Source organism: Coregonus clupeaformis, chromosome 21 (assembly GCF_020615455.1).
Source record: "Coregonus clupeaformis isolate EN_2021a chromosome 21, ASM2061545v1, whole genome shotgun sequence".
NCBI lineage: Eukaryota > Metazoa > Chordata > Actinopteri > Salmoniformes > Salmonidae > Coregonus > Coregonus clupeaformis.
The window spans coordinates 1,649,683-1,677,544 of record NC_059212.1 but is presented as its reverse complement, the minus strand read 5'-3'; the positions used below and the strand labels follow the sequence as shown (position 1 = coordinate 1,677,544).

The window sequence follows — 27,862 nt, the reverse complement described above, 5'->3', positions numbered from 1 at the left end:
CTAAAGGCTCATAAAAGATAAAAGATGCATACTTCAAGGACTGAAATCAGTGCTCACTATCTAGTACTTGAAACGTGATAGTACTATGAAAGCTTTCAGGTTGTGCTTTATGGGTAAACCTGAGCATGGGCTTTAGGACTGGTTAGGCTACACCTTTTGATGTACAGTCATAACTTTTCCATTGACATTGCCTAGTGCGGCCTGAGGGCTATGTGGTTGGAGAACGTCTATGGAGTGTTGTCTTTTTCCGCCACACACACACCTGAGGGACTGGAGGGTGAAAGTCAAGATACGTGCTGACAGTGATGCATCAGTTCCTTGGTGAGTCATGCTACCATGCCATGTGAGACTTGTAATGCAATATCATATGGTCATTTAGCAGACGCTATTATCCAAGTTACAGTCAACGCATATATTCAGAAGGCTATATGTGGCCCATGCTGGAATCAAAGCCACAACTCTGGTGTTGCTAGCACCATGCTCAATCCCACAGAGCCATCGGAATCGCTTCAGGCAATATAGTATGTGTGTATCTAAGGATAATGTAAGAGGCAGCCCTGCTACACAATAACGCTTCAAATAATATTGGATGTTAATTAGTTTACCATTGTTGTTTCATATGATTCTACTACAAAAACCAATACTACTAACATTTGACCTTTTTGGGCCAGGATTCATTCAAAGGCGCCTTGCAATGCTTACTTATTCCATGTGATGATCCTTTCTCTAGCCAGGCATTATTGCAGGTATAGGCTATGTGGTGGCTACGAACAAGGGAACCACAAAGGTAACATTCAGTCCAAACAAGCTCTAGCCTCAGGACTAGCTCGTCGGGAGCTTTATGAAATGGGTTTCCATGGCCGAGCAGCCGCACACTAGCCTAAGATCAACATGCGCAATGTCAAGCGTCGGCTGAAGTGGTGTAAAGCTCGCCGCCATTGGACTCTGGAGCATTGGAAACGTGTTCTCTAGAGTGATTAATCATTATTCACCGTCTGGCAGTCCCGACGGACGAATCTGGGTTTGGCAGATGCCAGGAGAATGCTACCTGCCCCAATGCATAGTGCCAACTATAAAGTTTGGGGGAGGAGGAATAATGGTCTGGGGCTATTTTTCATGGTTCGGGCTAGGCCCCTTATTTCCAGTGAAGGGAAATCTTAACGCTACAGCATACAGTGACATTCTAGACGTTTATGTGCTTCCAACTTTGTGGCAACAGTTTGGGGAAGGCCCTTTCCTGTTTCAGCATGACAATGCCCCGGTGCTCAAAGCGAGGTCCATACAGAAATGGTTTGTTGAGATCGGTGTGGAAGAACTTGACTGGCCTGCACATAGGTGTGGATGACCCTCCAGCTACCTCTCCCTGTCCTAGTCAATCAACTGCCTGGGCACAGCCTGGACCACCGCGGCCCCCCTCCGCTGGGCTGTTCTCTCTGGATCAGAGCTCTGTCCCTTTGGCTGTTGTGGCCTGCACGCAGCCGGCGTCTAAGCAGCTCTCTTCTCGGGTGAGTTCTGTGGCTCTGGCCTCGCAATCAGCTTCGAGACACGGCAGAGGCCGGATCATTCCGGCTATTGTGATAGGGAGTTCGATGGTGAGGCATATATCTATACCTGGGGCAAAGACTTTGGGAAAAAGTTCAGGATATCACCAGGTTGCTTCCAGAGGCTGTGAGTCAGTCACCAGGGGCTGATACTGTCATGTTTCATGTGGGGTCGAATTACATTATGAAGGGCAGCTCAGAACAGCTGAAGATGGATTTTAAAGAACTGATTGGGTCACTACTTGACACCAACAAACGCCCCATAATATCTGGCCCTCTGCCCTCCCTAAATCGTGGTATTGAACAGTTCAGCATATTTTTAGCCCTCCATAACCATAACTGGATACGACACTATTGTAGCTCTGTGTGTGTAACATTTATTGACAATTTTGATACCTTCTGGAAACAAAGCTCGTATTATAAGGAGGATGGGATCCACCCAAATAATTTGGGTTCATGGATCCTTTCAAAGCATTATAAGGCTGCGTTGAGACAATGACTTATCAATGAACCAAGCCCAGATTATCTAATCCCTACCATTGTGTCGCTGAGTTGTCATAATGCTTCAGCAAATGTACATTATCCCAGGTGCGTAGGAAGACACAATGTAAGTAACCTAATTTATGTCCCTCTTACGGCCCTGAATGCCTCTGCTGACCCTACAGCTATTGTATGCAGTAATAATTTGCCTATGAACCAGAGTTATACTGATAGCACTGAGGGGGTGTGCCCTAGTAGGAAGTCCACTGTGTGCAGTTCACCCTGCACTAACATAAATAACTTGAGCATGTCTACCTCTGCTAAGCTTCCCAGTAAAGCAAGAAAAACTATCAAGCATCCCAGAAAAGTGTTAAAAATAGCCCAAGTTAACATATGTAGCTTAAGAAATAAGGCTCATGAAATGAATAATTTGCTAGTAACAGAAGACATTCATATTCTGACAATCTCTGAAACTCACTTAGATAATACCTTTGATGATACAGTGGGAGCAATACATGGTTATATGATCTACAGAAAATACAGAAATGACAAAAGGTGGAGGTGTGGCTGTTTATATTCAGAATCACATTCCTGTAAAGCTTAGAGAGGATCTCATGTTAAATACTGTTGAAGTAATATGGCTACAAGTTCATCTTCCTCACCTGAAGCCCATTCTGGTGGGTAGCTGCTATAGACCACCGAGTGCTAACAGTCAGTATCTGACTGAAATGCTTGATAATAAAATGCTTGATAATGTACACCACCGGTCAGAGGTTTTAGAACACCTACTCATTCAAGGGTTTTCTTTATTTTTACTATTTTCTACATTGTAAAATAATAGTGAAGACATCAAAACTATGAAATAACACATATGGAATCATGTAGTAACCAAAAGAAGTGTTCAACAAATCAAAATATATTTTATATTTGAGATTCTTCAAATAGTCACCCTTTCTTGGCATTCTCTCAACCAGCTTCACCTGGAATGCTTTTCCACTTGTTGGCTGCTTTTCCTTCACTCTGCGGTCCGACTCATCCCAAAATATCTCAATTTGGTTGAGGTCGGGGGATTGTGGAGGCCAGGTCATCTGATGCAGCACTCCATCACTCTCCTTCTTGGTAAAATAGCCCTTACACAACCTGGAGGTTGTGTAAGGTCATTGTCCTATTGAAAACCAAATGATAGTCCCACTAAGCCCAAACCAGATGGGATGGCGTATCACTGCAGAATGCTGTGATAGCCATGCTGGTTAAGTGTGCCTTGAATTCTAAAATACACATGCGGAGATCATCCGTTCACCCATACCGCTTCTCACAAAGACACGGCGGTTGGAACCAAAAATCTCCAATTTGGACTCCAGACCAAAGGACAAATTTCCACCGGTCTAATGTCCATTGCTCGTGTTTCTTGACCCAAGCAAGTCTCTTCTTCTTATTGGTGTCCTTTAGTAGTGGTTTCTTTGCAGCAATTCGACCATGAAGGCCTGATTCACACAGTCTACTCTGAACAGTTGATGTTGAGATGTGTCTGTTACTTTAACTCTGGGAAGCATTTATTTGGGCTGCAATTTCTGAGGCTGGTAACTCTAATGAATGTATCCTCTGCAGCAGAGATAACTCTGGGTCTTTCATTCCTGTGGCGGTCCTCATGAGAGCCAGTTTCATCATAGCGCTTGATGGTTTTTGCGACTGCACTTGAAGAAACTTTCAAAGTTTTTGAAATGTTCCGTATTGACTGACATTCATGTCTTAAAGTAATGATAGACTGTCGTTTCTCTTTGTTTTTTTAGGTGTTCTTGCCATAATATGGACTTGGTCTTTTACCAAATAGGGCTATCTTCTGTATACCCCCCCCTACCTTGTCACAACACAACTGACTGGCTCAACCGCATTAAGAAGGAAAGGAATTCCACAAATAAACTTTCAAGAAGGCACAGCTGTTAATTGAAATGCATTCAAGGTGACTACCTCATGAAGCTGGTTGAGAGAATGACAAGAGTGTGCAAAGCTGTCATCAAGGCGAAGGGTGGTTATTTGAAGAATCTCAAATATAAAATATATTTTGATTTGTTTAACACTTTTTTGGTTACTACATGATTCCATATGTGTTATTTCATAGTTTTGATGTCTTCACTATTATTCTACAATGTAGAAAATAGTTTAAAAAATTAAGAAAAACCCTTGAATGAGTATGTGTTCTAAAACTTTTGACCGGTAGTGTATGTGATATCAATTTTCTGGGTGATTTAAATATTGACTGTAACTAGTGTCTGCAACCTGGTTCAGGTTATCAATCAACCTACCAGGGTAGTTACAAACAGCACAGGAATGAAATCATCAACATGTATTGATCACATATTTACTAATGCATGCTGCAGAAATTAGTTTGAAAGCAGTCTCCAAATCCATCGGATGTAGTGATCACAATATAATAGCCAAATCTAGGAAAACCAAAGTTCCAAAGGCTGGGCCTAATATAGTGTATAAGAGGTCATACAATACGTTTTGTAGCGATTCCTATGTTGTTGATGTAAAGAATATTTGTTGGTCTAATGAGGAGCAACCAGACGCTGGACTTGACACATTTATAGAATTGCTTATCCCAGTGACTAATAAGCATGCACCCATTAAGAAAACGACTGTAAAAACTGTTAAATCCCTGTGGATTGATGTGGAATTGAAAAATTGTATGGATAATGCTAAATAAATGGCAAATAGGTCTGGCTGTACATCCAATTGGCAAACGTACTGCAATTGAGACATCATGTGACTAAACAGAATAAAAAGAAGGAGAAACTACACTATGAAATAAAGATAAATGACATAAAGAATGATAGTAAAAAGCTTTAGAGCACCTTAAATGAAATGTTGGGCAAAAAGGCAAACTCTGCTCCATCATTCATTGGATCAGTTGGCTCATTCAACACAAAACCCACTAATTTATAGATGTTTTCATTGGCAAGATTAGCAAACTTAGACATGACATGCCAGCAACAAACGCTGACACTACACATCCAAGTATATCTGACCAAATTATGAAAGACGAGCATTGTAATTTTGAATTCTGTAAAGTGAATGTGGAAGAGGTGAAAAAGTTATTGTTGTCTATCAACAATGACAAGCCACCGGGGTCTGAGAACTTGGATGGAAAATTACTGAGGATAATAGCGGAAAATATTGCCACTCCTATTTGCCATATCTTCAATTTAAGCCTACTAGTAAGTGTGTGCCCTCAGGCCTGGAAGGAAGCAAAAGTTATTCCCCTACCTAAGGATAGTAAAGCCCCCATTACTGGCTCAAATAGCCGACCAATCAGCCTGTTACCAACCCTTCGTAAACTTTTGGAAAAAATGGTGTTTGACCAGATACAATGCTATTTTACAGTAAACAAATTGACAACAGACTTTCAGCATGCTTATAGGGAAAGACATTCAACAAGCACAGCACTAACAAAAATGACTGAAGATTGGCTGAGAGAAATTGATGATCAAAAGATTGTGGGAGCTGTTTTGTTAGATTGAAGTGTGGCTTTTGACATTGTCGATCATAGTCTGCTGCTGGAAAAACATGTGTTATGGCTTTACACCCCCTGCTATATTGTGGATAAAGAGTTACCTGTCTAACAGAACACAGAGGGTGTTCTTTAATGGAAGCCTCTCCAACAAAATCCAGGTAATATCAGGAATTCCAAAGGGCAGCTGTCTAGGCCCTTACTTTTTTCAATCTTTACTAACGACACGCCACTGGCTTTGAGTAAAGCCAGTGTGTCTATGTATGCGGATGACTCAACACTATACACGTCAGCTACCACAGCGACTGAAATGACTGCAACACTTAACAAAGAGCTGCAGTTAGTTTCAGAATGGGTGGCAAGGAATAAGTTAGTCCTAAATATTTCAAAAACTAAAAGCATTGAATTTGGGACAAATCATTCACTAAACCCTAAACCTCAACTAAATCGTATAATGAATAACGTGGTAATTGAGCAAGTTGAGGAGACTAAACTGCTTGGAGTAACCCTGGATTGTAAACTGTCATGATCAAAACATATTGATACAACAGTAGCTAGGATGGGGAGAAGTCTGTCCATAATAAAGCGCTGTTCTGCATTCATAATAGCACTACCAACAAGGCAGGTCCTACAGGCCCTAATTTTGTCGCACCTGGACTACTGTTCAGTCGTGTGGTCAGGCGCCACAAAGAGGGACTTAGGAAAATTGCAATTGGCTCAGAACAGGGCAGCACTGCTGGCCCTTGGATGTACTGTGACACTCTGGCTCCGGGACTTTTATATTTGAGCCAGGGTGTATTTGTTTTGTTGGGGTTTGGTTTGGTTATGTTGGGTTTTGGGTGTATTTCTTGTTTGCAGTTCTGTGGGGTTCTTTTCTAGGTTTGGTCAATGACTCCCAATCGGAGGTAACGAGTGTCAGCTGTCGGCTCGTTATCTCTGATTGGGAGCCATATTTATTCTGATTGTTTTCCTGTGGGAATTGTGGGTTTTTGTTCCGTTTCGGTGAGTGTACCGTGGACTTCATTGAGTCGTCTTTTGTTTTGTATAATAGTTACGTTTATTTGAATAAAGTCATGTTTCTTGGACACGCTGCGCCTTGGTCATACTTGGACGACATAGACGACCGTGACAGAAAAACCCACCATAAAAGGACCAAGCAGCGTGTCAAGCGGCAACAGGATTTATGGACGCCTATCAAGGATTCATGGACATGGGAGGAGATACTGGATGGAAAGGGTCCTTGGGCACAACCGGGAGAATATCGCCGCCCTCGTGAAGAGCTGGAGGCAGCTAAAGCCGAGAGGAGGTGGTATGAGGAGGCAGCACGGAGTCGAGGCTGGAAGCCCGTGGGTACTACCCAAAAATTTCTTGGGGGGCTAAAAGGGAGTGTGGCGAAGTCAGGTAGGAGACCTGCGCCTACTCCCTGGACTGACCGTGGAGAGCGAGAGTACGGGCAGACACCGTGTTACGCAGTAGAGCGCATGGTGTCTCCTGTACGCAGGCATAGCCCGGTTCGGTACATTCCAGCTCCACGTATCGGCCGGGCTAGATTGAGCATTGAGCCGGATGTCATGAAGCCGGCCCAACGCATCAGGCCACCAGTGCGTCTCCTCGGGCCGGCTTACATGGCACCAGCCTTACGCATGGTGTCCCCGGGTTCGCCTACATAGCCCGGTGCGGGTTATTCCTCCTTCCCGTACTGGTCGGGCGACGGGGAGTATACAACCAGGTAAGGTTGGGCAGGCTCAGTGCTCAAGGGAGCCAGTACGCCTGCACGGTCCGGTATTTCCGGCGCCACCTCCCCGCTCCAGTCCAGTACCACCAGTGCCTACACCACGCACCAAGCCTCCTGTGTGTCCCCAGAGTCCTGTGCGTCCTGTTGCTGCTCCCCGCACTAGCCCTGAGATGCGTGTCCTCAGCCCGGGACCACCAGTTCCGGCACCACGCACTAGGCCTTATGTGCGTTCCCAGGGTCCAGCATGCCCTGTTGCTTCTCCCCGCACTAGCCCTGAGATGCGTGTCCTCAGCCCGGTACCTCCAGTTCCGGCACCACGCACCAGGCCTACGGTGCGCCTCCGACGGCCAGAGTCTGCCGTCTGCCCAACGGGGCCTGAACTGCCCGTCTGCCCAACGGCGCCTGAACTGCCCGTCTGCCCAACGGCGCCTGAACTGCCCGTCTGCCCAACGGCGCTTGAACTGCCCGTCTGCCCAACGGCGCCTGAACTGCCTGTCTGCCCAACGCCGTCTGAACTGTCCGTCTGCCAAGCGCTGCATAAGCCGCCCGTCTGCCATGAGCCTTCAGAGCCGTCCGCCAGACCGGAGCCGCTAGAGCCTTCCGCCAGACAGGATCAGCCAGAGCCTTCCGCCAGACAGGATCAGCCAGAGCCTTCCGCCAGACAGGAGCCGCTAGAGCCTTCCGCCAGACAGGATCAGCCAGAGCCTTCCACCAGACAGGATCAGCCAGAGCCTTCCGCCAGACAGGATCAGCCAGAGCCTTCCGCCAGACAGGATCAGCCAGAGCCTTTCGCCAGACAGGATCAGCCAGAGCCTTCCGCCAGACAGGATCAGCCAGAGCCTTCTGCCAGACAGGATCAGCCAGAGCCTTCAGCCAGCCATGAGCAGCCAGATCCTTCAGCCAGCCATGAGCAGCCAGATCCGTCGGCCAGCCATGAGCAGCCAGATCCGTCGGCCAGCCGCGAGCAGCCAGATCCGTCGGCCAGCCACGAGCAGCCAGATCCGTCCAGCCAGCCATGAGCAGCCAGATCCGTCAGCCAGCCATGAGCAGCCAGATCCGTCGGCCAGCCATGAGCAGCCAGATCCGTCGGCCAGCCATGAGCCGTCCAGCCAGGATCCGCCAGAGCCGTCCAGCCAGGATCCGCCAGAGCCAGCCAGCCAGGATCCGCCATTGAGTCCGGTGCTGTCCCTTAGCCCGGTGCTGCCCCTTATCCTGGTGCTGCCCCTTAGTCCGGTACTGCCCCTTAGTCCGGTGCTGCCCCTTAGTCCGGTGCTGCCCGTTAATCCGGTGCCGCCCCTTAATCCAGTGGGGTTTAGTTGGGGGGTGGTCATATGGAGGAGGCTACGGAAGCGGATAGTGACTAAGGTGGGGTGGGGAGTGGGGACCACGACCAGGGCCAGAGCCGCCACCGTGGACAGACGCCCACCCAGACCCTCCCATAGAGTGTATGCTGGTGCGCCCGGAGTTCGCACCTTTAGGGGGGGGTACTGTGACACTCTGGCTCCGGGACTTTTATATTTGAGCCAGGGTGTATTTGTTTTGTTGGGGTTTGGTTTGGTTATGTTGGGTTTTGGGTGTATTTCTTGTTTGCAGTTCTGTGGGGTTCTTTTCTAGGTTTGGTCAATGACTCCCAATCGGAGGTAACGAGTGTCAGCTGTCGGCTCGTTATCTCTGATTGGGAGCCATATTTATTCTGATTGTTTTCCTGTGGGAATTGTGGGTTTTTGTTCCGTTTCGGTGAGTGTACCGTGGACTTCATTGAGTCGTCTTTTGTTTTGTATAATAGTTACGTTTATTTGAATAAAGTCATGTTTCTTGGACACGCTGCGCCTTGGTCATACTTGGACGACATAGACGACCGTGACATGTACACAGAGATCTAACATTAATAATATGCATGTCAATCTCTCCTGGCTCAAAGCGGAGGAGAGATTGACTTCATCACTACTTGTATTCATGAGAGGTATACATGTTGAATGAACCGAGCTGTCTGTTTAAACTACTGGCACACAGCTCGGACACCCATGCATACCCAACAAGACATGCCACCAGAGGTCATTTCACAGTCCCCAAGCCCAGAACAGACTATGGGAGGCGCACAGTACTACATAGAGGCATGACTACATGGAACTCTATTCCACATGATGTAACTCATGCAGGCAGTAAAATTAGATTTAATAAACAGATAAAAATACACCTTATGGAACAGTGGGGACTGTCAAGCAACACAAACATAGGCACAGACACATGCATACTAACACACGATAACATACGCACTATACACACACGTACACATGGATTTTGTGTTGTAGATATGTGGTAGTAGAGTAGCGGCCTGAGGGCAAACACTTAAAATGTTGTGAAATCTGTTGTGAATATATTGTAATGTTAAAAAAAAATTAGAACTGCCTTAATTTGGTGGACCCCAGGAAGAGTAGCTGATGGGGATCCATAATAAATACAAATACAGAGGCAGTCTGAGACTGCCATCATTGAAGTCGTTTGTGGTGACGATGGGCACGAGGGCCGTTGTACAAAACATCAGTAATTGGATCGTCTGTAACCAATCAGAGTATCAATGCGATGAAAACATTTCAAACCACCGCTTTACCCACGTGTTCTGCCTCTGGCCCAACCCTTCGGTTTCTGGACCAATCAGACAACCCCGAAAGTGTTCGCATTCGGTGAAGGGTCAGGGACGTACTCAGATCCAGAAAAGAAATGAACGTCCGTGGGCGTGGCTTAGCGGTTTGCCGGAGCAAGGAGTCTGGAAAGCCAGGCTACTACTTCCATCCACCACAACCTCAAACTGTTAGTGGTGGAGACTTGGGTTGCGTCCCAACTGACACCCTATTCCCTATGTAGTGCACTACCTCTGCCCAGAACCCTATGGACCCTGGTCAAAAGAAGTGCACTACATAGGGAATAAAGTGCCATTTGAGATGCAACCTCTGAGAGGCAAGGGTTTCAGTGAACATATGTCACTAAAAAGAAGCCCTGTAAACCATACAATTACACAGCCCAGCTCTGAACTGGTTTACAAGATCAGCCCCCTGAAAATGTACTGGGCAGAAGGAGTTGATGAACACACACACACAATACGCACACACACACACACGTGCACACACAAAAAAACGTCTGCAGCATTGAAGGTCCCCAAGAACACAGTGGCCTCCATCATTCTTAAATGGAAGAAGTTTGGAACCACCAAGACTATTCCTAGAGCTGGCCGCCCAGCCAAACTGAGCAATCGGGGGAGAAGGGTCTTGGTCAGGGAGGTGACCAAGAACCCGATGGTCACTCTGACAGAGCTCCAGAGTTCCTCTGTGGAGATGGGAGAACCTTCCAGAAGGACAGTCATCTCTGCAGCACTCTACCAATCAGGCCTTTATGGTAGAGTGGCCAGACGGAAGCCACTCCTCAGTAAAAGGCACATGACAGCCCTCTTGGAGTTTGCCAAAAGGCACCTAAAGACTCTGATGAAACCAAGATTGAACTCTTTGGCTTGAATGCCAAGCGTCACGTCTGGAGGAAACCTGGCACCATCCCTATGGTAAAGCATGGTGGTGGTAGCAGCATCATGCTGTGGGGATGTTTTTCAGCGGCAGGGACTGGGAGACTAGTCAGGATCGAGGGAAAGCTGAACAGAGCAAAGTACAAAGAGATCCTTGATTAAATCCTGCTCCAAAGCGCTCAGGACCTCAGACTGGGGCGAAGGTTCACCTTCCAACAGGACAACAACCCTAAGCACACAGCCAAGACAACGCAGGAGTGGCTTCGGGACAAGTCTCTGAATGTCCTTGAGTGTCCCAGCCAGAGCCCAGACTTGAACCAGATGGAACATCTCTGGAGAGACCTGAAAATAGCTGTGCAGCGACGCTCCCCATCCAACCTGACAGAGCTTGAGAGGATCTGCAGAGAACAATGGGAGAAACTCCCCAAATACAGGTGTGCCAAGTTTGTAACGTCATACCCAAGAAGACGCAAGGCTGTAATCGCTGCCAAAGGTGCTTCAACAAAGTACTGAGTAAAGGTCTGAATACTTATATAAATGTAATATTTCAGCTTTTTATTATTTATAATATTGCAAAACAATCTAAAAACCTGTTTTTGCTTTGTCATTATGGGGTATTGTGTGTAGATTGATGAGGGATTTTTTATTTATTATTAATTTTAGAATAAGGCTGTAACGTAACAAAATATGGAAAGAGTCAAGGGGTCTGAATACTTTCTCAATGCACTGTATTTTAGCATTTTCCACATCATGTCAAAATCATCTAAAATAAACTTCATTGAGTTACACAATCCATTTTTAGATACTTTAGGATGATTTGGATAGGAAGCGCGAGGATATTAATAGTGTGATGTGCAGTTTCATTTTGTTTCTATATTTGATTTATTCAATTCAAATAAGGTACCTAGACTTTAGCTTTTAAAATCGCATAAAATTGATTTTGACACACTAATCTTGAGGGGGCATTTTGCCCCATGGGGGGGGGGGGGGTTTCACCCTTTCTAAAGTTTCTGTTTTTATTGAATAACAAAAAAAAGAATATTCTGCACAATTATTTCCTTTCAAAATGTGTTTGCCTAAGGATAGCCAGTATGCATATATCTAAATCTTACCAAAACTTAGCTTTTTTCTGTTCGAAAATAGCCAATTCCCTGAAGGGGGCATCTTCCCCCAAGTTACCCTATAGGCATATCTCTCTCCAGAATGGCAAAGCTGTCTCCTGCCAACTCTTGGAATTCATTGTTTCTTAATTATTTTATTTATTTTTTACCCCCTTTTTCTTCGATCTTGTCTCATTGCTGCAACTCCGCAACGGGCTCGGGAGAGGCGAAGGTGGAGTCATACGTCCTCCGAAACATGACCCACCTAACCGCGCTCCTTAACACCCGCCAGCTTAACCCGGAAGCCAGCCGCACCAACGTGTTGGAGGAAACACCGTTCAACTGGGTCAGCCTGCAGGCACCCGGCCTGCCACAAGGAGTCGCTAGAGTGCGATGAGCCAAGTAAAGCCCCACCGGCCAAACCCTCCCCTAACCCGGAACAGGTCTGTATCGATCCCTGTGGGACACCCTTTGTTATGTCCAGAAATCCTGATTTTACACCAGCAGTAAATAACACTTGTAACACTCTCAGCCAGCTTCACCTGGAATGCTTTTCCAACAGTCTTGAAGGAGATCCCACATATGCTGAGCACTTGTTGGCTGCTTTTCCTTCACTCTGCGGTCCGACTCATCCCAAACCATCTCAATTGGATTGAGGTCGGGGGATTGTGGAGGCCACGTCATCAAGCTGGTTGAGAGATTGCCAAGAGTGTGCAGAGCTGTCATCAAGGCAAAGGGTGGCTATTTGAAGAATCTCAAATCTCAAATATATTTTGAATTGTTTAACACTTTTTTGGTTACTACATGTTTCCATATGTGTTATTTCATAGTTTTGATGTCTTCACTATTATTCTACAATGTAGAAAATAGTAAAAATAAAGAAAAACCCTTGAATGAGTAGGTGTGTCCAAACTTTTGACTGGTACTGTAGTTTTGAAACGAATTGAATCGATTTGGATACAAGGCCTAGGGCCATAGCTGGGAGGGTATTACTATGCATAGGCTAACTGCAACTGCATTATGTGCAGCAATTAAGTTATTTCGTTTGGGCAGTGAAATAGAAAATCTAATTTGCCTTTACTGATATGGCATTATGTTCCATTTATGTGTGGTTGCTTCGAAAGAGTGAAAAATTAGGTTCACAGTGCATCGTCTATGATGAAAATGCTTAATGTTTAATGCCAACACAGTGAAGGGAAAAGGCAATTCTGAGGTTCATTAATAAAACATGTATACCAGGTTATTCCAACACCCTCCAGTGAGTTGGCTACAGTAGAGTCCTCTTTAAATCTCCATGCACAAGAAGAAAAAGACAATCTTCCTTTTAAATTGTTAATATATAACAGGACAGATATTCCAGCATAGGCTAACGGCAAGAGCTGCTGTGCGTTTTTTTTTGCGACATGAAACAGTTGATGATAGAGTTGAGATAGAGAGGGACACAAGCTGACCAGGGCGGGGTTGAAATCTTCAATTATTTCCATTATGCTACACCTGAGTGACAGGCATTAGGATACATATCTGACAGTTGAAATATGACATAATCTGCGCGTCTTTAGAGTAGCTATTCAATGGCCCATTCCTAGGTATACACAGGAGAGTGCATTGAGTGGCAAACTCAAGTTATTTGTAAGCCGAGACATGTTTGAATAGGATATTAAATCATTGTGACACCGTTCACAGCCCGTGCGTAAACATAAGCAAAATAGACGGCAGCATCATATTTTGAGCACCCTTACCTGTGCAGTCTTTTCCTTTCCCTTTGCATTCGCCACTTTGTAGGTAGGATGCTAGTGATCCAGGCAATGAAGCGATAGCCACGAAGCAGAGGAACGCCAAGGAATAGCCAGCCAAAGGTCCGGGCAACCTACCAGGGCGCAAGCCTCCAACCATGATGAAACGGATGGAGACGATACCCAAATAAGGCTACTGTCACAGAATGTATCCTAAATTAATTCAGTTCGACAACTTTACGAAAATATTGAAGGGTCAATTGTGTTGAATGAAAGAATGCACGAAGGTACACGCACTATGACAACGGGACGCGATGCAAAGCTGTATTCTTAGATGCAGAGGCACAATTCTGAAGGCTCTTTACTCCCAATAAACGTGGTCATCTATGAAGCCTCGGTGGCTGACGAAATTCCCCAAGATGACAACAGAAGCAGCAACAGCATCCTCGCCGTCCGTCCTTCCAACACGCTCCGGGTCTTTTTATGACTTATCTGACGCCCCGGATTTAACACCCCGGTCAATCCCTCCTTTCAAAACAACACCTCAAATGAACCTTCTTTTGAATCAATGGAAGTAGTCCTACACTCCCGGTACGCTTTCCGTTCATAAAACCAAATCTGGTTTCAATAACTGGGAATTAAAGAGAAAAGGCGCCGGATGCAAAACAGCAGCAGCAGCTCCAGTAGCTACAACAAAGAGATTTGGAGAGAATGGTCACGTGAGAGGATGCCCCCCTTCCTAGCCCTTTTGGGTGATCTATCCCTTTAATAGCTCTCCTGGAGTGACTGTCCTCACTCATTGGCAATGAACAACTAAAACAGATGTGAAATCTCTACTCTGGGAAGGGATTTTTCACTGTTTCGTATTGGGCACCTGCAGTGAGCAACTCCAGTGTTTGTTCACTTTGTTCCCACTCAACATCAGCAGCTAAGTGTGATTTTCACAGTGTGTTGCAGACAGTCTTGGGTAAGAGTACACTCTTATAAAAAAAGGTGCTATCTAGAACTTAAAAGGGTTATTCGGCTGGCCCCATAGGAGAACCCTTTGAAGAACCCTTGTTGGTTCCAGGTAAAACCGTTTTGGTTCCATGTAGAACCCTTTCCACAGAGGGTTCTACATTGAACCCAAAATGGTTCTACCTGGGACCAAATATTGTTTACCTAGAACCAGAAAGGGTTCTCCTATGCGGACAGCCGAAGAACCCTTTCGGAATCCTTTTTTCTAAGAGTATAATTTCACTGTCTTTCATCACAATTTTTGTTCCTCCATTTTTCACTACAGCAGTCACTTCCTGTGTGATTTTTCCACAGTACTTCACTGTTTTCCCCAATTCCTATCTCCAAATTCAAAAGTGAATACCAATTTATACTATTTTCACAGTTCCTTGCCTATATTCCGGTGTAATAGCTTTAAAGTAATGCTGTTCTCTATATTTCATCATCCCACAACAGTGAGAGGCATTGCCTGCAATCCTTGGGTAGCATTTTACATTTTCAAAGCCTACAGTATAACCCACTAATAAGCTACTAGGTACTGCTGGCGTTTTCCCCCCACCGATTCTCTCTGCCTCAATCCAACAATGCTGAACAGCAGAATCGTACAGTTGGCTATGCGGAACTCTCAGAGGTATACAGTGTATCCTTGGCGACGACTATTTATTGTGCTGAGTGTATAAGGCCATGAATGGAGCGTGGAAACCGCAGATTCTCTGGGTCCCTCTCTGCCCAGGATAACGGTTTTAATGTAGGGTAAGGGGATACTGTGCGGATTGCAGGGGCTAAATGGATAGAGCGATCAGCGAATCAGCAATGCTAATTCCATTAACATCCATCTAATTGGCTTACTACATTTATGCAGGATTGGCAAGGATGTTGTCTGTCCACAATGTCATTCTGAAGTTCTAGGGAAAATCCTATTACGTGAGGTTTGTTGGGCTATACAACATGAATGGCAACACGAATGACATGACAAACACCCAACACAATACTGACGACTCCTAATTATCATATCACAATTCTCAAGCAACATAATTGGTAAATCACATAATCTGTTAAATCTTCACCATTAAAGTAAAAGTGCCAGCAAAATGAATGACAGAGTATACCAGACGTACTATACACAATACAGGAATTTTGCTAGAATCCTTGCGACAGCACATTATGGCAGCAGACTGTGTAAGACTAGAGGACCTACTACAGGGTATAGGGCACCTGCAGTGGGCAGTGGGCCTTATCCATCCTAGCATGCAATGTCTAATTCACTCCCACCATCTGCACCACCAGGCCTTCCTCTTCCAATCCCAGCAGACCACCATTGAGTGGGGATAATCCCGAGCCATCATGGAGGACCGGGGGTAGGAGTTTAACCCTCAAGTTAATCAGCCCAAGCCCTTGGAAGGTGTCCCGCTGGTGGACCCCCTAATGCTTACAGTACTGTAACATAGCAATTGGCCCCCTAAGGCTTGAACTTTACCCATAATGTTAAGACTACTTCAGCGATGCTTATACAGATAATGTATGGGAAGAGAGCACTAATGCGTACTCTATTGCAGTAATTCTGGGGCTATACTTTGCAGTAGGGGAGTTAACCCTAAGTGCTTTGGACTATTTTAGAGATGCGGAATATTTGGTATCTTGTACCCAGATGAAGTTTAGAGTTTCACGTGTTATTAGTTGTATGAATGGGATACGCATGGTAACATCGTCCAACGAAATGCTTACTTTCAGGTTCCTTCTCGACAATGCAACAACAATAAGAAATAAGAAAAGATAAGAATACGAACAGAAAGTAAATAGAATAGAATAATACATTTTAGCATAAGGATAACACGGGAAGGCACAATTTATAGTCCTATATTTACACATGTATTGGGGAAGGGGGGATGGGGTGATGAGGGGCAAGTGTATAAATTGAGCTGTAGAATAAGAGTCTGGTAGCAGCAGTTGTGATGTGTGTGTAGCATGAATGTATACGTGTGTGTGTGTATGTCTGTGTGGGTGCGCGTGCATGAGTGAGTGCATGTGTGCTAAGGTGCAGACAACCAGAGCAGGTGGTCAGGCCAGTTCATGTGTTCAGCAGTCTGATGGCTTGTAGATAGAAACCGTATCGGAGCCTGTTGGTATCAGATCTCATGCGCCGATACCGTCTGCATGATGATAGGTCATTGATGCTGCTGCGTGCCTTCCTCAGGTACCGTTTTGAGTAGATGTCCTGGATGGGTGGGAGCACAGTCCCAGTGATGTACTGGGCTGTCTTCACCACCCACTGAAGGGCCTTGCGGTCATGGACGGAGCGATTCCCGTACCAGGCAGTGATGGTCAAGATGCTCTCGATGGTGCAGTGGTAGTATTTGGAGAGGACCTGGGGCGGCATGCCGAATTTCTTCAGCCACCTTAGGAAGTAGAGACGCTGTTGAGCACTCTTGACAAGAGTGGTGGTGTTGTTGGTCCATGACAAATCCTTGGTGATGTGGACGCCGAGGAGCTTAAAACCTGTGACTCTTTCTACTGCAGTCCCGTTGATGCGGATCGGAGCATGTTCCCTCCTCTGCTTCCTGAAGTCAACAATCAACACCTTTGTTCTGCTGACGTTGAGGGAGAGGTTGTTGTCATGACACCCCAATGCCAGTTCACTTGCCTCCTCCCTATAGGCTGACTCGTTGTTGTTGGTTATCAGGCCTACAACCGTGGTGTCGTCAGCAAACTTGATGGAGTTGGTGTCGTGCAAAGCCACGCAGTCGAGGGTGAACAGCGAGTAGAGCAGAGGAATGAGGACACACCCCTGGGGGGCCCCTGTGTTAAGAGTCAGTGGAGGAGGTGTTGTTGCCGATCACAGCCTGTGGTCTGCCCGTCAGGAAGTCCAAGATCCAGTTGCAGAGGGTGGTGTCCAGACCCAGGGCTCTGAGCTTGGAGGGAACAATAGCATTGAATGCTGAACTTTAGTCAATAAACAGCATTCTCACATAGGTGTTCCTCTTGTCCAGATGTGTTACGGCCGTGTGAATAGCGATGGAAATGACATCTTCCATGGATCTGTTGGAGCTGTAGGCTTACCTGGTTAAATAAAGGTAGGCATGGGAATAGAGCACTAATGTGTAAAACCACAGGTCTACAACCTTTTGCGTGTGGAGTACCAATTATAATTGATCCTACCATTTCTACCGGTCCGCGTGCCAGTTATGATTTATTGCAGAAATGCTAGCACTACACTTTGCAGTAGAGGAGTTAACCCTTAGTGCTTGGGAGTTGTAGAGATTGTCGTTATTTGGTAGTTAGACCCTTCATTTTATTACTTTTGAAGTGATATGGTTGTATAGTGCTATAGTAATGCTTCTACTAGATGTATAAGCAATAAAGTTAACTTGCTTAATCTGCCTTTCAACATCCTAGTGCTCTTCTCAGATAGTCAACTGATATTGAGAGATTTGTTGGTTAGAAATCAGGGGCGTTTCTAGGATTTGAAGACATTGGGGGCTTAACCCAAAGCCAGTAGGGGGTCCGGGTGCATTCTCCCCCGGCAAAAAAAAGAAGGAACTTCAACAGCTAAATGCATGAATTTGGTGCACTTTGAGATGAACATTGAGAGATTAGAACATTAAGAGATTAGATCGTTTTCAGGTAACTTGCACCTTCCCACCTGCCACAGCAGACACTGCCAGTACTCAATTACGATTGCTACTGTGGGTCTCTCTACTCTGGAACACTCACATCTACAGTGTATTGCCAAAAAGCACTCAACAACTTCAAACATAGACTCTGACCTGTCCATTGAGCCAAACTGTCCAATAAGCCTCCTCTGCCTCTCTCCATTGCTTTATCCGTGTCGTCTGTTGCTGTCTCTCTTGTCTGCCCTCTTCTGTTGCTGTCTCTTGTGTACCCTCCTCTCTCGTCTTGTCCTAGTTGTAAAAAGTGTAAAAGTAAACAATTGTTTTAATAGTAATTTCACAGGCTTTTTCACCTCACCTGCAAATTCTTTGTAAACCATGTTTTACTTTTCCACTATCGGTATTTCACCTCCTCAAATAAATAAAACTAACTAGAATCTATAGAGCAGCTTGAAGTGATACAGTCTACTGTTATAAAATCCACCTCTGTTCTCTCTCCATCTGCCCTCTTCTGTCCCTTTTTCTGTGTCTTGTCTGTTGCCGTCTCAGGTTATTGTTTGTTACTGTCTCCTTTGTCTATCCTCTTCTGTTATGGCCTGTTCTGTTCTCCTGGTGTCTCTCTCCATCATATTCTATTCTTCTGTTGCTGTCTCTGTGTCTTGTCTGGTGTGTCTCTCTCCATCACCTATTCTTCTGTTGCTGTCTCTGTGCCTTGTCTGGTGTCTCTCTCCATCATCTACTCTTCTGTTGCTGTCTCTGTGTCTTGTCTGGTGTCTCTCTCCATCATCTACTCTTCTGTTGCTGTCTCTGTGTCTTGTCTGGTGTCTCTCTCCATCATCTACTCTTCTGTTGCTGTCTCTGTGTCTTGTCTGGTGTCTCTCTCCATCATCTACTCTTCTGTTGCTGTCTCTGTGTCTTGTCTGGTGTCTCTCTCCATCATCTACTCTTCTGTTGCTGTCTCTGTGTCTTGTCTCATGTGTCTTTAGTTTTACAATCCAAAACGGTCAAGGGGATACTGGGGTAGCTAAACTTGTTTTGGGCCTGTGTCTGGGTCACCTAAATCATCTTCTTCGCCTACCATTTTCCCTAGCTGCTGCTGTTCTCATTGGTCCTCCTCCTTGGCTAATCTGAAAGGTAGCAAGGTAGAGGTGCAACATGTCATTAGTTTGTTTTAAAGGGTTACTGTACTTCCTGCTTTGGCCTCGTTTTAGATTTGGTTAATTAAGAAATGCTAGCGGCCATGACTGAATTCAAACGTGAGTTGGTTTCGGGGTGTGGCTTGATGTGGGTATCTCGTGTGTGTGTTCCCATGTGGGAAGAGTTAGACAAATTATTTAGCTAATTAGCTTCAGCCGGCTGGTGTGCGACCTGACTTTGACTTTGGATAGCCTATCTCCGGGGCTAGTTAGGGACCGTCAATAAATGACACAATGTAAATTAGACAATATTTTCATGTTGCACACCTTTTAGGTTTCTCATTAAATGCTTTAAATATTTGTATATTCATTTCTACAATTTATAGTTGGTTTGAGGTTTTGAAGTCATTGAAATTTGGAGCTATTGGAATGTTAACATATTATCCCATATACATTGTGTAATTTACTACTGATGGTCCCTAACTAGCCCCATAGGGATATCCAAAGTCAACCCAAATTTACCACAGGCATTACGATCGGGTCGCTTGCAGCTGCACTCCGAATTGCTGATTCTTGTGTGCTGCCAGCGGTGGTCATGTGGGCAGGATTGAAATAAACCCAACCTTAATTTACGTTGTGATGCGGTCACAACCACAAATCAACCAAAAATAAAAATCTGTTTTGGACGAGACTGACTTTATGATCAAAATTATCCTATTTACACTTTGTAGTCAATTTTGACACTAGAATAAATGTTTCTGACTCATGTCGATGCCACATAGGCTGTTTTCTAAATGAGAAGTTCGTTTTTAGGGGCAGTTGCTCTTTAAAGTTACTGTATACTGACACGACCAGGGCAACCCAACTGTAAAGAAAAATTCAAGTGCCTGCATAACAGCGCAACACAACTGCAAACATGACAGATAAGAAACTACATAGCCCCTAGGCTATATGAATATAAAGAGACATGAGCCCAATAAATTGACCTGTAGAATGGAATAAGTTGTATGACCTCTATAACCACGTTTCCATCCAATCATTTCATGCGGATTAATTACCTAACACATGAAAAAAGTCACGACCGGGCTGATGGAAACAGGAAATGCCGGTACAGTTTTATAAATGCCAACAGACAACGTTTGTTAGACATGGTGGGATCTTTTTGTGTCAGTAAAATGTATTATGCGAAAAATGGCGGTGGAAAAGCTTTTACGCGCATATATTGATATAATAACCATCATATCGAAGTAAACCTGTAGTCACACGATGATATGTTGTGTGGTCATCCCAGTATGACTCAGGAAAGCATGCAAAAATAGACAAAGTAAGTAGCTAAGTGAAAAAAACAAAAGCCCAATTAAATAATTTCACCAATTTAATAATGGGTAGTTATTTATTTAATTATTATTATATATATTTTTACAAATAGTTACATAGCCTATATGGAAATAACAGACATGAGCCAACCATATTTACCTGCAGAATGGAATAGGTTATAAGACCTTAAAGCGGCAATCAGCAGTAGAAACAATAGCAAAGCGGCCTCCCCACCCCTGGTTCTGTAAAAAGTTCATAGACAGAGATATGGATGCAAGGACTGACCATCCATTATATCAACATTATAGTTTTAACCACGTTTTGAGGCTATATTGTGTTTGTTTTCATTTTCTTTGTTTACAAACACTGGAGTAAAACAAGCTTATATTTTGGGTTCTGATGGGGTACCACTGTTGAACTAAGCTCATGAGGCATTTATAAGTAATATTCTATAAGAATCAATGGTTACATATCATTACTTTATACTGTAAATCCAAAAATGGAGGTAGCAACAGCTGATTGCCCCTTTATTTTTAAACCGGATTCAATATAATATTGGAGTGAAATTCAGCTTCAGTCCTCAGGGTGTCACTGGGTTACTGTCAGAAGATAATGCTTCAGTCAGAAAAACGTTCTCTCCTCTCTTCGGTCTCAGCAAGCTAGCCAGCCAGTAGATACCGAAGTGGCTAGCCAGCCAATAAACACTTCCTAATATCATGCCTTATATTAATATCCTTAGCTTGCCCATTCACTAAATATACTGTTAAATAACTCTGACTGACACCGAATAGCTTAAGAATGCTGAGCGCTAACGCTAGCTTATTAGCATTAGCCAACCCTTATGCTGAGGGACACTAGCTTGTTAGCTACCACCAACCATGCACAAACCTGTGGCTAACTCTTCTGCTACTGCTGCTGCTGCTGCAATTTGACTTTCTGGCTATTCTGCCCTCTCCACATCATTCACTGCTTCCTCAACCTGCTCAACCTGGTCGCTTCCCCCCCCCCACTCTTTTGGAAGAAGTTCCTAATATCCAGACTCTGATTGAGTGACAGGCGTTTTGCTGAGTGACGATGACATTGTAGGGGTGGGGAGGGGTCAAGGGACGTGAGCGGTCCACCACGTTGTGAAATATTGACCAATCACAGCAGGCACCCTGTCACTCCAGGGGCTTCTTGCAGTGCCTGCTGGTGCCTAGCACAGTAAATTGTATTGTTTATTTTTGTCATAAAAACGTGTCATTAAAACATTATTTTTTAAATACTGAATAGTGCAAGTGATGTGTGTTTATGGAAACTCCTATCAGACTGAACTGTTAAAAAAAGGAAAAAAAATAAGGTTCGGGCTGGATCAAAAACATGGCCTAATGATGCCACTGGTAGAAATGATTTCCTACAATATCAAGATTCAAGGCAGTTTTGCTAGATTCATAACAGTTTTATGGGTCCTTATGTGTGGGCCATGGGAGCAAAAGGAAGCGCAATCTTTACAAACCCTCATCCTATTGGGTGTGAGTTCACAGTTTGCAGTGAATGTCAATATGTCAAGATAATAGATGACAGCAAAGTGAACACTTATAGGCTACTCCAATATGTGAATAGACCTAAGCAGAGAGCTGATTACTGAGTCTGTTTGATTACTGTAATCAATTCAATTGAGACTAAGCAATATGATGTTTAGCCTCACGCTTCATGCTCTTAGTGGTTGTGGAAGTTGGCCCGATACTGCTGTTAACTTTGTGCATCACCGACTCTAACTGTAATGACCCAACCGTGTTTTAATAAGTAAATAACAGCCCCAAACATAAAATTAAAATGAACTGTAAAAGTTAATCAACTATAACAAAACATAAAATACTGAAGGCCTACATAAATGATTAATGAATCAATTTAATCTGCCCATTAAAATCGTTGGCTCATAAATGTGTCATTAGAGGCAAAATTACCTAGATACGACATTGGCACAAAAATATATTGTACAAGGTAAGAAAATGATGACACTCTGGCTACTAGGGTAAAAGTAGGACAAGTTACCAATGCTCTGTACATAGTGTTACTTTTGTTACATTAAATATTTCACATACTAAAATATTAAATTTGAAGCATAGGAATATGATCATTTGAATGGAGTCTAGTTATGCTGTTTTATCAACTACTGAGAGGGAAATCTCAATGAGGCGAAAAAAAGATGAACCGCAATCTTTATAGCAAGCCGGAGCTGACAAAATTCCCAGAGCGTATCTTTTATAATAAAGATAATTCAACTTTGGGGGCTTCAAATCGTAATAATTCCCCCGGGGTCCTTCAGCGTGTATAAAGGAATAACTGTTACAGGAGTGGGTCGCAGTTCCGGTGCGACCCACTAGGTGTCATCCTCCGACAACCATAGGCACCTCTTCACTCACAGTTGGGACTAATTATCTGCCTATTGGTGTCACCTGTGGCTATCTGATTCACCTGTGTATTTATGCCCTCACTTCCCTGTGTTCCCTTGCTCAGTTTTCTCTGCTAGTTCCTTGATGTCAAACTGTACGTGTCGGATCATGTGACGGAGTTACAGGTACACGAGAAGTGTTCTCCCTGTGTCATTGTGTTTTTCCAGTCAGTTAGTATTTCGTATTGTTTGTTGTCAGCCTGTTTTTTGGAGACCTATGTGCTCCTCATTTGTTTTCATGTATAGTCCGTTGTTTTGTTTTGTATCCTGGTCTTTAGACCATCAGTAAATATCCTTGTTTCACCATCCTTGTCTACTGTCTATCCTGCACCGCACCTGGGTCACACCTCACACCAACCCTTACAAATAACATTTTCTCCGTCGGTTACTGCTCCCCTGCAATTCTAATTGCTACCCGGTCAAACATCCGTCGGCCAAATTCAATTACAACCTGAAACCAGATTTCCTGGACCCGGTTCCAAATAGAAAAGCATTCTACTGTACTTGTGCTATGAAAATGCACAATTGGATTCATTTAACCATTGAAACAATGTTTATCATGATGACCCTCCCATCAGCAGGTTGGCATTTATTGTCATGAATCTTGCCCTGGAGGCAGCTCTGCAGAGTGGTCACTAGCTGGCACTGACACAAAGTCATAACTCTAACCCTAACCTTAAATTAACATCAAAAAGCTCATTTTAGATTTAATGAATTTACAGCCACCTTTGACTTTGCAACTGGCCAATCTAGCGGATATCACTCAGTTCTGCCTCCAGGGAATGATTTATGATAAAACGTCAACCTGCCTCCCATCACCCCAGCAAAGAAAATAGCTTTTATGTTATTGAGCACAGGAAGAAAAATCACATTTTAATGTAACACCAGACAGCTGGTTGCCAGTTTTGAACACAGCCCCTGTCTTTCTCTATTGTGACTGACAAAGGGGCTCGTTGCTCATCCTAACAGAGTTGAGGTCAAACCCAGTGTGGCTAAGCCCCAGTCTGCATGTTTGCCTTGTATTAGCCTTAATCCTCCCCACAGACGGATTCATCCAGCATGACCAGTCATTCAATATCTCATAGCATCGCAAAAATATATAAAATCGATGACCCGCTTTGGTGTATCAGGTAAACAAGAAGGAAATTGAAAGTGTACGAGACACACACATGGAGATAACAGACATTTGGCAAGGGATGTCAAATTGATGCCATTTCTAGTTGAAATCTGAGAAATATTTTATATAGTGTTATCAGTGAGTGATAATTAATTGATATAGCATTTTACTACCAACTCAAAGCACTTTAAATAGTAAGGGGGAAACTCACCTCATCCACCACCAATGTGTGGCACCTGGGTAATGCACAGCAATAATCTTAGTGCCAGAACACTAACCAAACATCAGCTATCAGGTGGAATATGCCAATTAGGAATGAGGGGGATGATTAGGTGGCCATGATGGAATGGGGCCAGGGTGTGAATTTAGCCATGACACCGGGGGTAGATCAGCTTTAATATTGCAGATAGATTGTGGCTTCCATCAATGTAATTGTCTGCATAATTTCCAAGCCCCCATATGTATATATACAGTACCAGTCAAAAGTTTGGACACACCTACTCATTCAAGGGTTTTTCTTTATTTTTACTATTTTCTACATTGTAGAATAATAGTGAAGACATCAAAACTATGGAATCATGTAGCAACCAAAAAAGTGTTGAATCAAAATATATTTTATATTTGAGATTCTTCAAATAGCCACCCTTTGCCTTCATGACAGCTTTGCAGACTCTTGGCTTTCTCTCAACCAGCTTCACCTGGAATGCTTTTCCAACAGTCTTGAAGAAGTTCCCACATATGCTGAGCACTTGTTGGCTGCTTTTCCTTCACTCTGTGGTCCGACTCATCCCAAACCATCTCAATTTGGTTGAGGTCGGGGGATAGTGGAGGCCAGGTCATCTGATGCAGCATTACATCACTCTCCTTCTTGGTAAAATAGCCCTTAAACAGCCTGGAGGTGTGTTGGGTCACTGTCCTGTTGAAAGGGGTGTTGCTGTTTATATTCAGAACCACATTCCTGTGAAGATTAGAGAGGATCTCATGTTAAATACTGTTGAAGTAATATGGCTACAGGTTCATCTGCCTCACCTAAAGCCAATTCTGGTGGGAAGCTGCTATAGACCACCAAGTGCTAACAGTCAGTATCTGGATAACATTTATGAAATGCTTGATAATGTATGTGATATCAATAGAGAGGTATACTTTCTGGATGATTTAAATATTGACTGGCTTTCATCAGGCTGCCCACTCAAGAGAAAGCTTCAAACTGTAACCAGTGCCTGCAACCTGGTTCAGGTTATCAGTCAACCTACCAGGGTAGTTACAAACAGTACAGGAATTAAATCATCAACATGTATTGATCATATCTTTACTAATGCTGCAGAGATTTGTTTGAAAGCAGTATCCAAATCCATTGGATGTAGTGGTCACAATATAGTAGCCATATCTACGAAAACCAAAGTTCCAAAGGCTGGGCCTAATATTGTGTATAAGAGGTCATACAATACGTTTTGTAGTGATTCCTATGTTGTTGATGTAAAGAATATATGTTGGTCCGTGGAGTGTAATGAGGAGCAAATAGACACTGCACTTGACACATTTATGAAATTGCTTATTCCAGTTACTAATAAGCATGCACCCATTAGGAAAATGACTGTAAAAACGGTTAAATCCCTGTGGATTGATGAGGAATTAAACAATTGTATGGTTGAGAGGAATGAGGCAAAAGGAATGGCAAATAAGTCTGGCTGCACAACCGATTGGCAAGCATATTGCAAATTGAGAAATCATGTGACTAAACTGAATAAAAAGAAGAAGAAACACTATGAAACAAGGACAAATGACATAGCTTTGGAGCACCTTAAATGAAATTTTGGGGAAAAGGCAAACTCAGCTCCATCATTCATTGAATCAGATGGCTCATTCATCACAAAACCAACTGATTTTGCCAACTACTTTAATAATTTTTTCATTGGCAAAATAAGCAACCTTAGGCATGATATGCCAGCAACAATTGCTGACACTACACATCCAAGTATATCTGACCAAATTATTAAAGACAAGCATTGTAATTTTGAATTCCGTAAAGTGAGTGTGGAAGAGGTGAAACAATTATTGTTGTCTATTAACAATGACAAGCCACCGGGGTCTGACAACTTGGATGGAAAATTACTGAGGATAATAGCGGACGATATTGCCACTCCTATTTGCCACGTTTCCAATTTAAGCATACTAGAATGTACAGTTGAAGTCGGAAGTTTACATACACTTAGGTTGAGTCATTAAAACTTGTTTTTCAACCACTCCACACATTTCTTGTTAACAAACTATATTTTGGGGAAGTCGGTTAGGACATCTACTTTGTGCATGACACAAGTAATTTTTCCAGCAATTGTTTACAGACAGATTATTTCACTTATAAGTCACTGTATCACAATTCCAGTGGGTCAGAAGTTTACATACACTAAGTTGACTGTGCCTTTAAACAGCTTGGAAAATTCCAGAAAATGATGTAATGGCTTTAGAAGCTTCTGATAGGCTAATTGACATCATTTGAGTCAATTGGAGGTGTACCTGTGGATGTATTTCAAGGCCTACCTTCAAATTCAGTGCCTCTTTGCTTGACATCATGGGAAAATCAAAAGAAATCAGCCAAGACCTCAGACAAAGAATTGTAGACATCCACAAGTCTGGTTCATCCTTGGGAGCAATCTCCAAACACCTGAAGGTACCATGTTCATCTGTACAAACAATAGTACGCAAGTATAAACACCATGGGACCACGCAGCCATCATACCGCTCAGGAAGGAGACGCATTCTGTCTCCTAGAGATGAACGTACTTTGGTGCGAAAAGTGCATATCAATCCCAGAACAACAGCAAAGGACCTTGTGAAGATGCTGGAGGAAATAGGTACAAAAGTATCTATATCCACAGTAAAATGAGTCCTATGTCGACATAACCTGAAAGGCCGCTCAGCAAGGAAGAAGCCACTGCTCCAAAACCACCATAAAAAAACCAGACTACAGTTTGCAACTGCACATGGGGACAAAGATCTTACTTTTTGGAGAAATGGTCTGATGAAACAAAAATAGAACTGTTTGGCCATAATGACCATCGTTATGTTTGTAGGAAAAAGGGGGTTGCTTGCAAGCCGAAGAACACCATCCCAACCGTGAAGCACGGGGTGTCACGATCGTTGAGAGACGGGTCAGACCAAGGTGCAGCGTGGTATGCAAACATGTTTATTAAACTCAATAAACATAACAAGAAACAACGTAACGTGAAGTCCTCAGGCTAAACACATACAAGCCTAACACAGAACAAGATCCCACAACTAAGATAGGCAAACAGGCTACTTAAGTATGATCCCCAATCAGAGACAACGAGTGACAGCTGCCTCTGATTGGGAATCACACCCGGCCAAACCTAGAATTACACATCTAGATCCTAAGCATAGAAATTCTAACATAGATCCTCACGCCCTGACCAAACCAACTAAAGACAACAGGCTTCTCAAGGCCAGGGCGTGACACGGGGGTGGCAGCATCATGCTGTGGGGGTGCTTTGCTGCATGAGGGACTGGTGCACTTCACAAAATAGATTTAGAAATTATGTGGATATATTAAAGCGTATTGAATCTCAAGACATCAGTCAAGACATCAGTCAGGAAGTTAAAGCTTGGTCGCAAATGGGTCTTC

General features: G+C 43.8%; 1 protein-coding gene across 1 annotated transcript in view; it reads right to left on the bottom strand.

Moving 5' to 3' along the window:
- The window catches only part of tmeff1a (transmembrane protein with EGF-like and two follistatin-like domains 1a), an 80,702-nt gene extending 66,358 nt beyond the window's left edge, over positions 1 to 14,344 (bottom strand). Inside the window, exon 1 of the mRNA XM_041841494.2 lies at positions 13,621 to 14,344. Within this exon, the coding sequence (XP_041697428.1) occupies positions 13,621 to 13,774 (154 nt within the window). The 5' untranslated portion in view covers positions 13,775 to 14,344. The remainder of the gene's footprint in view (positions 1 to 13,620) is intronic.
- Between the last annotated feature and the right edge of the window lie 13,518 nt (positions 14,345 to 27,862).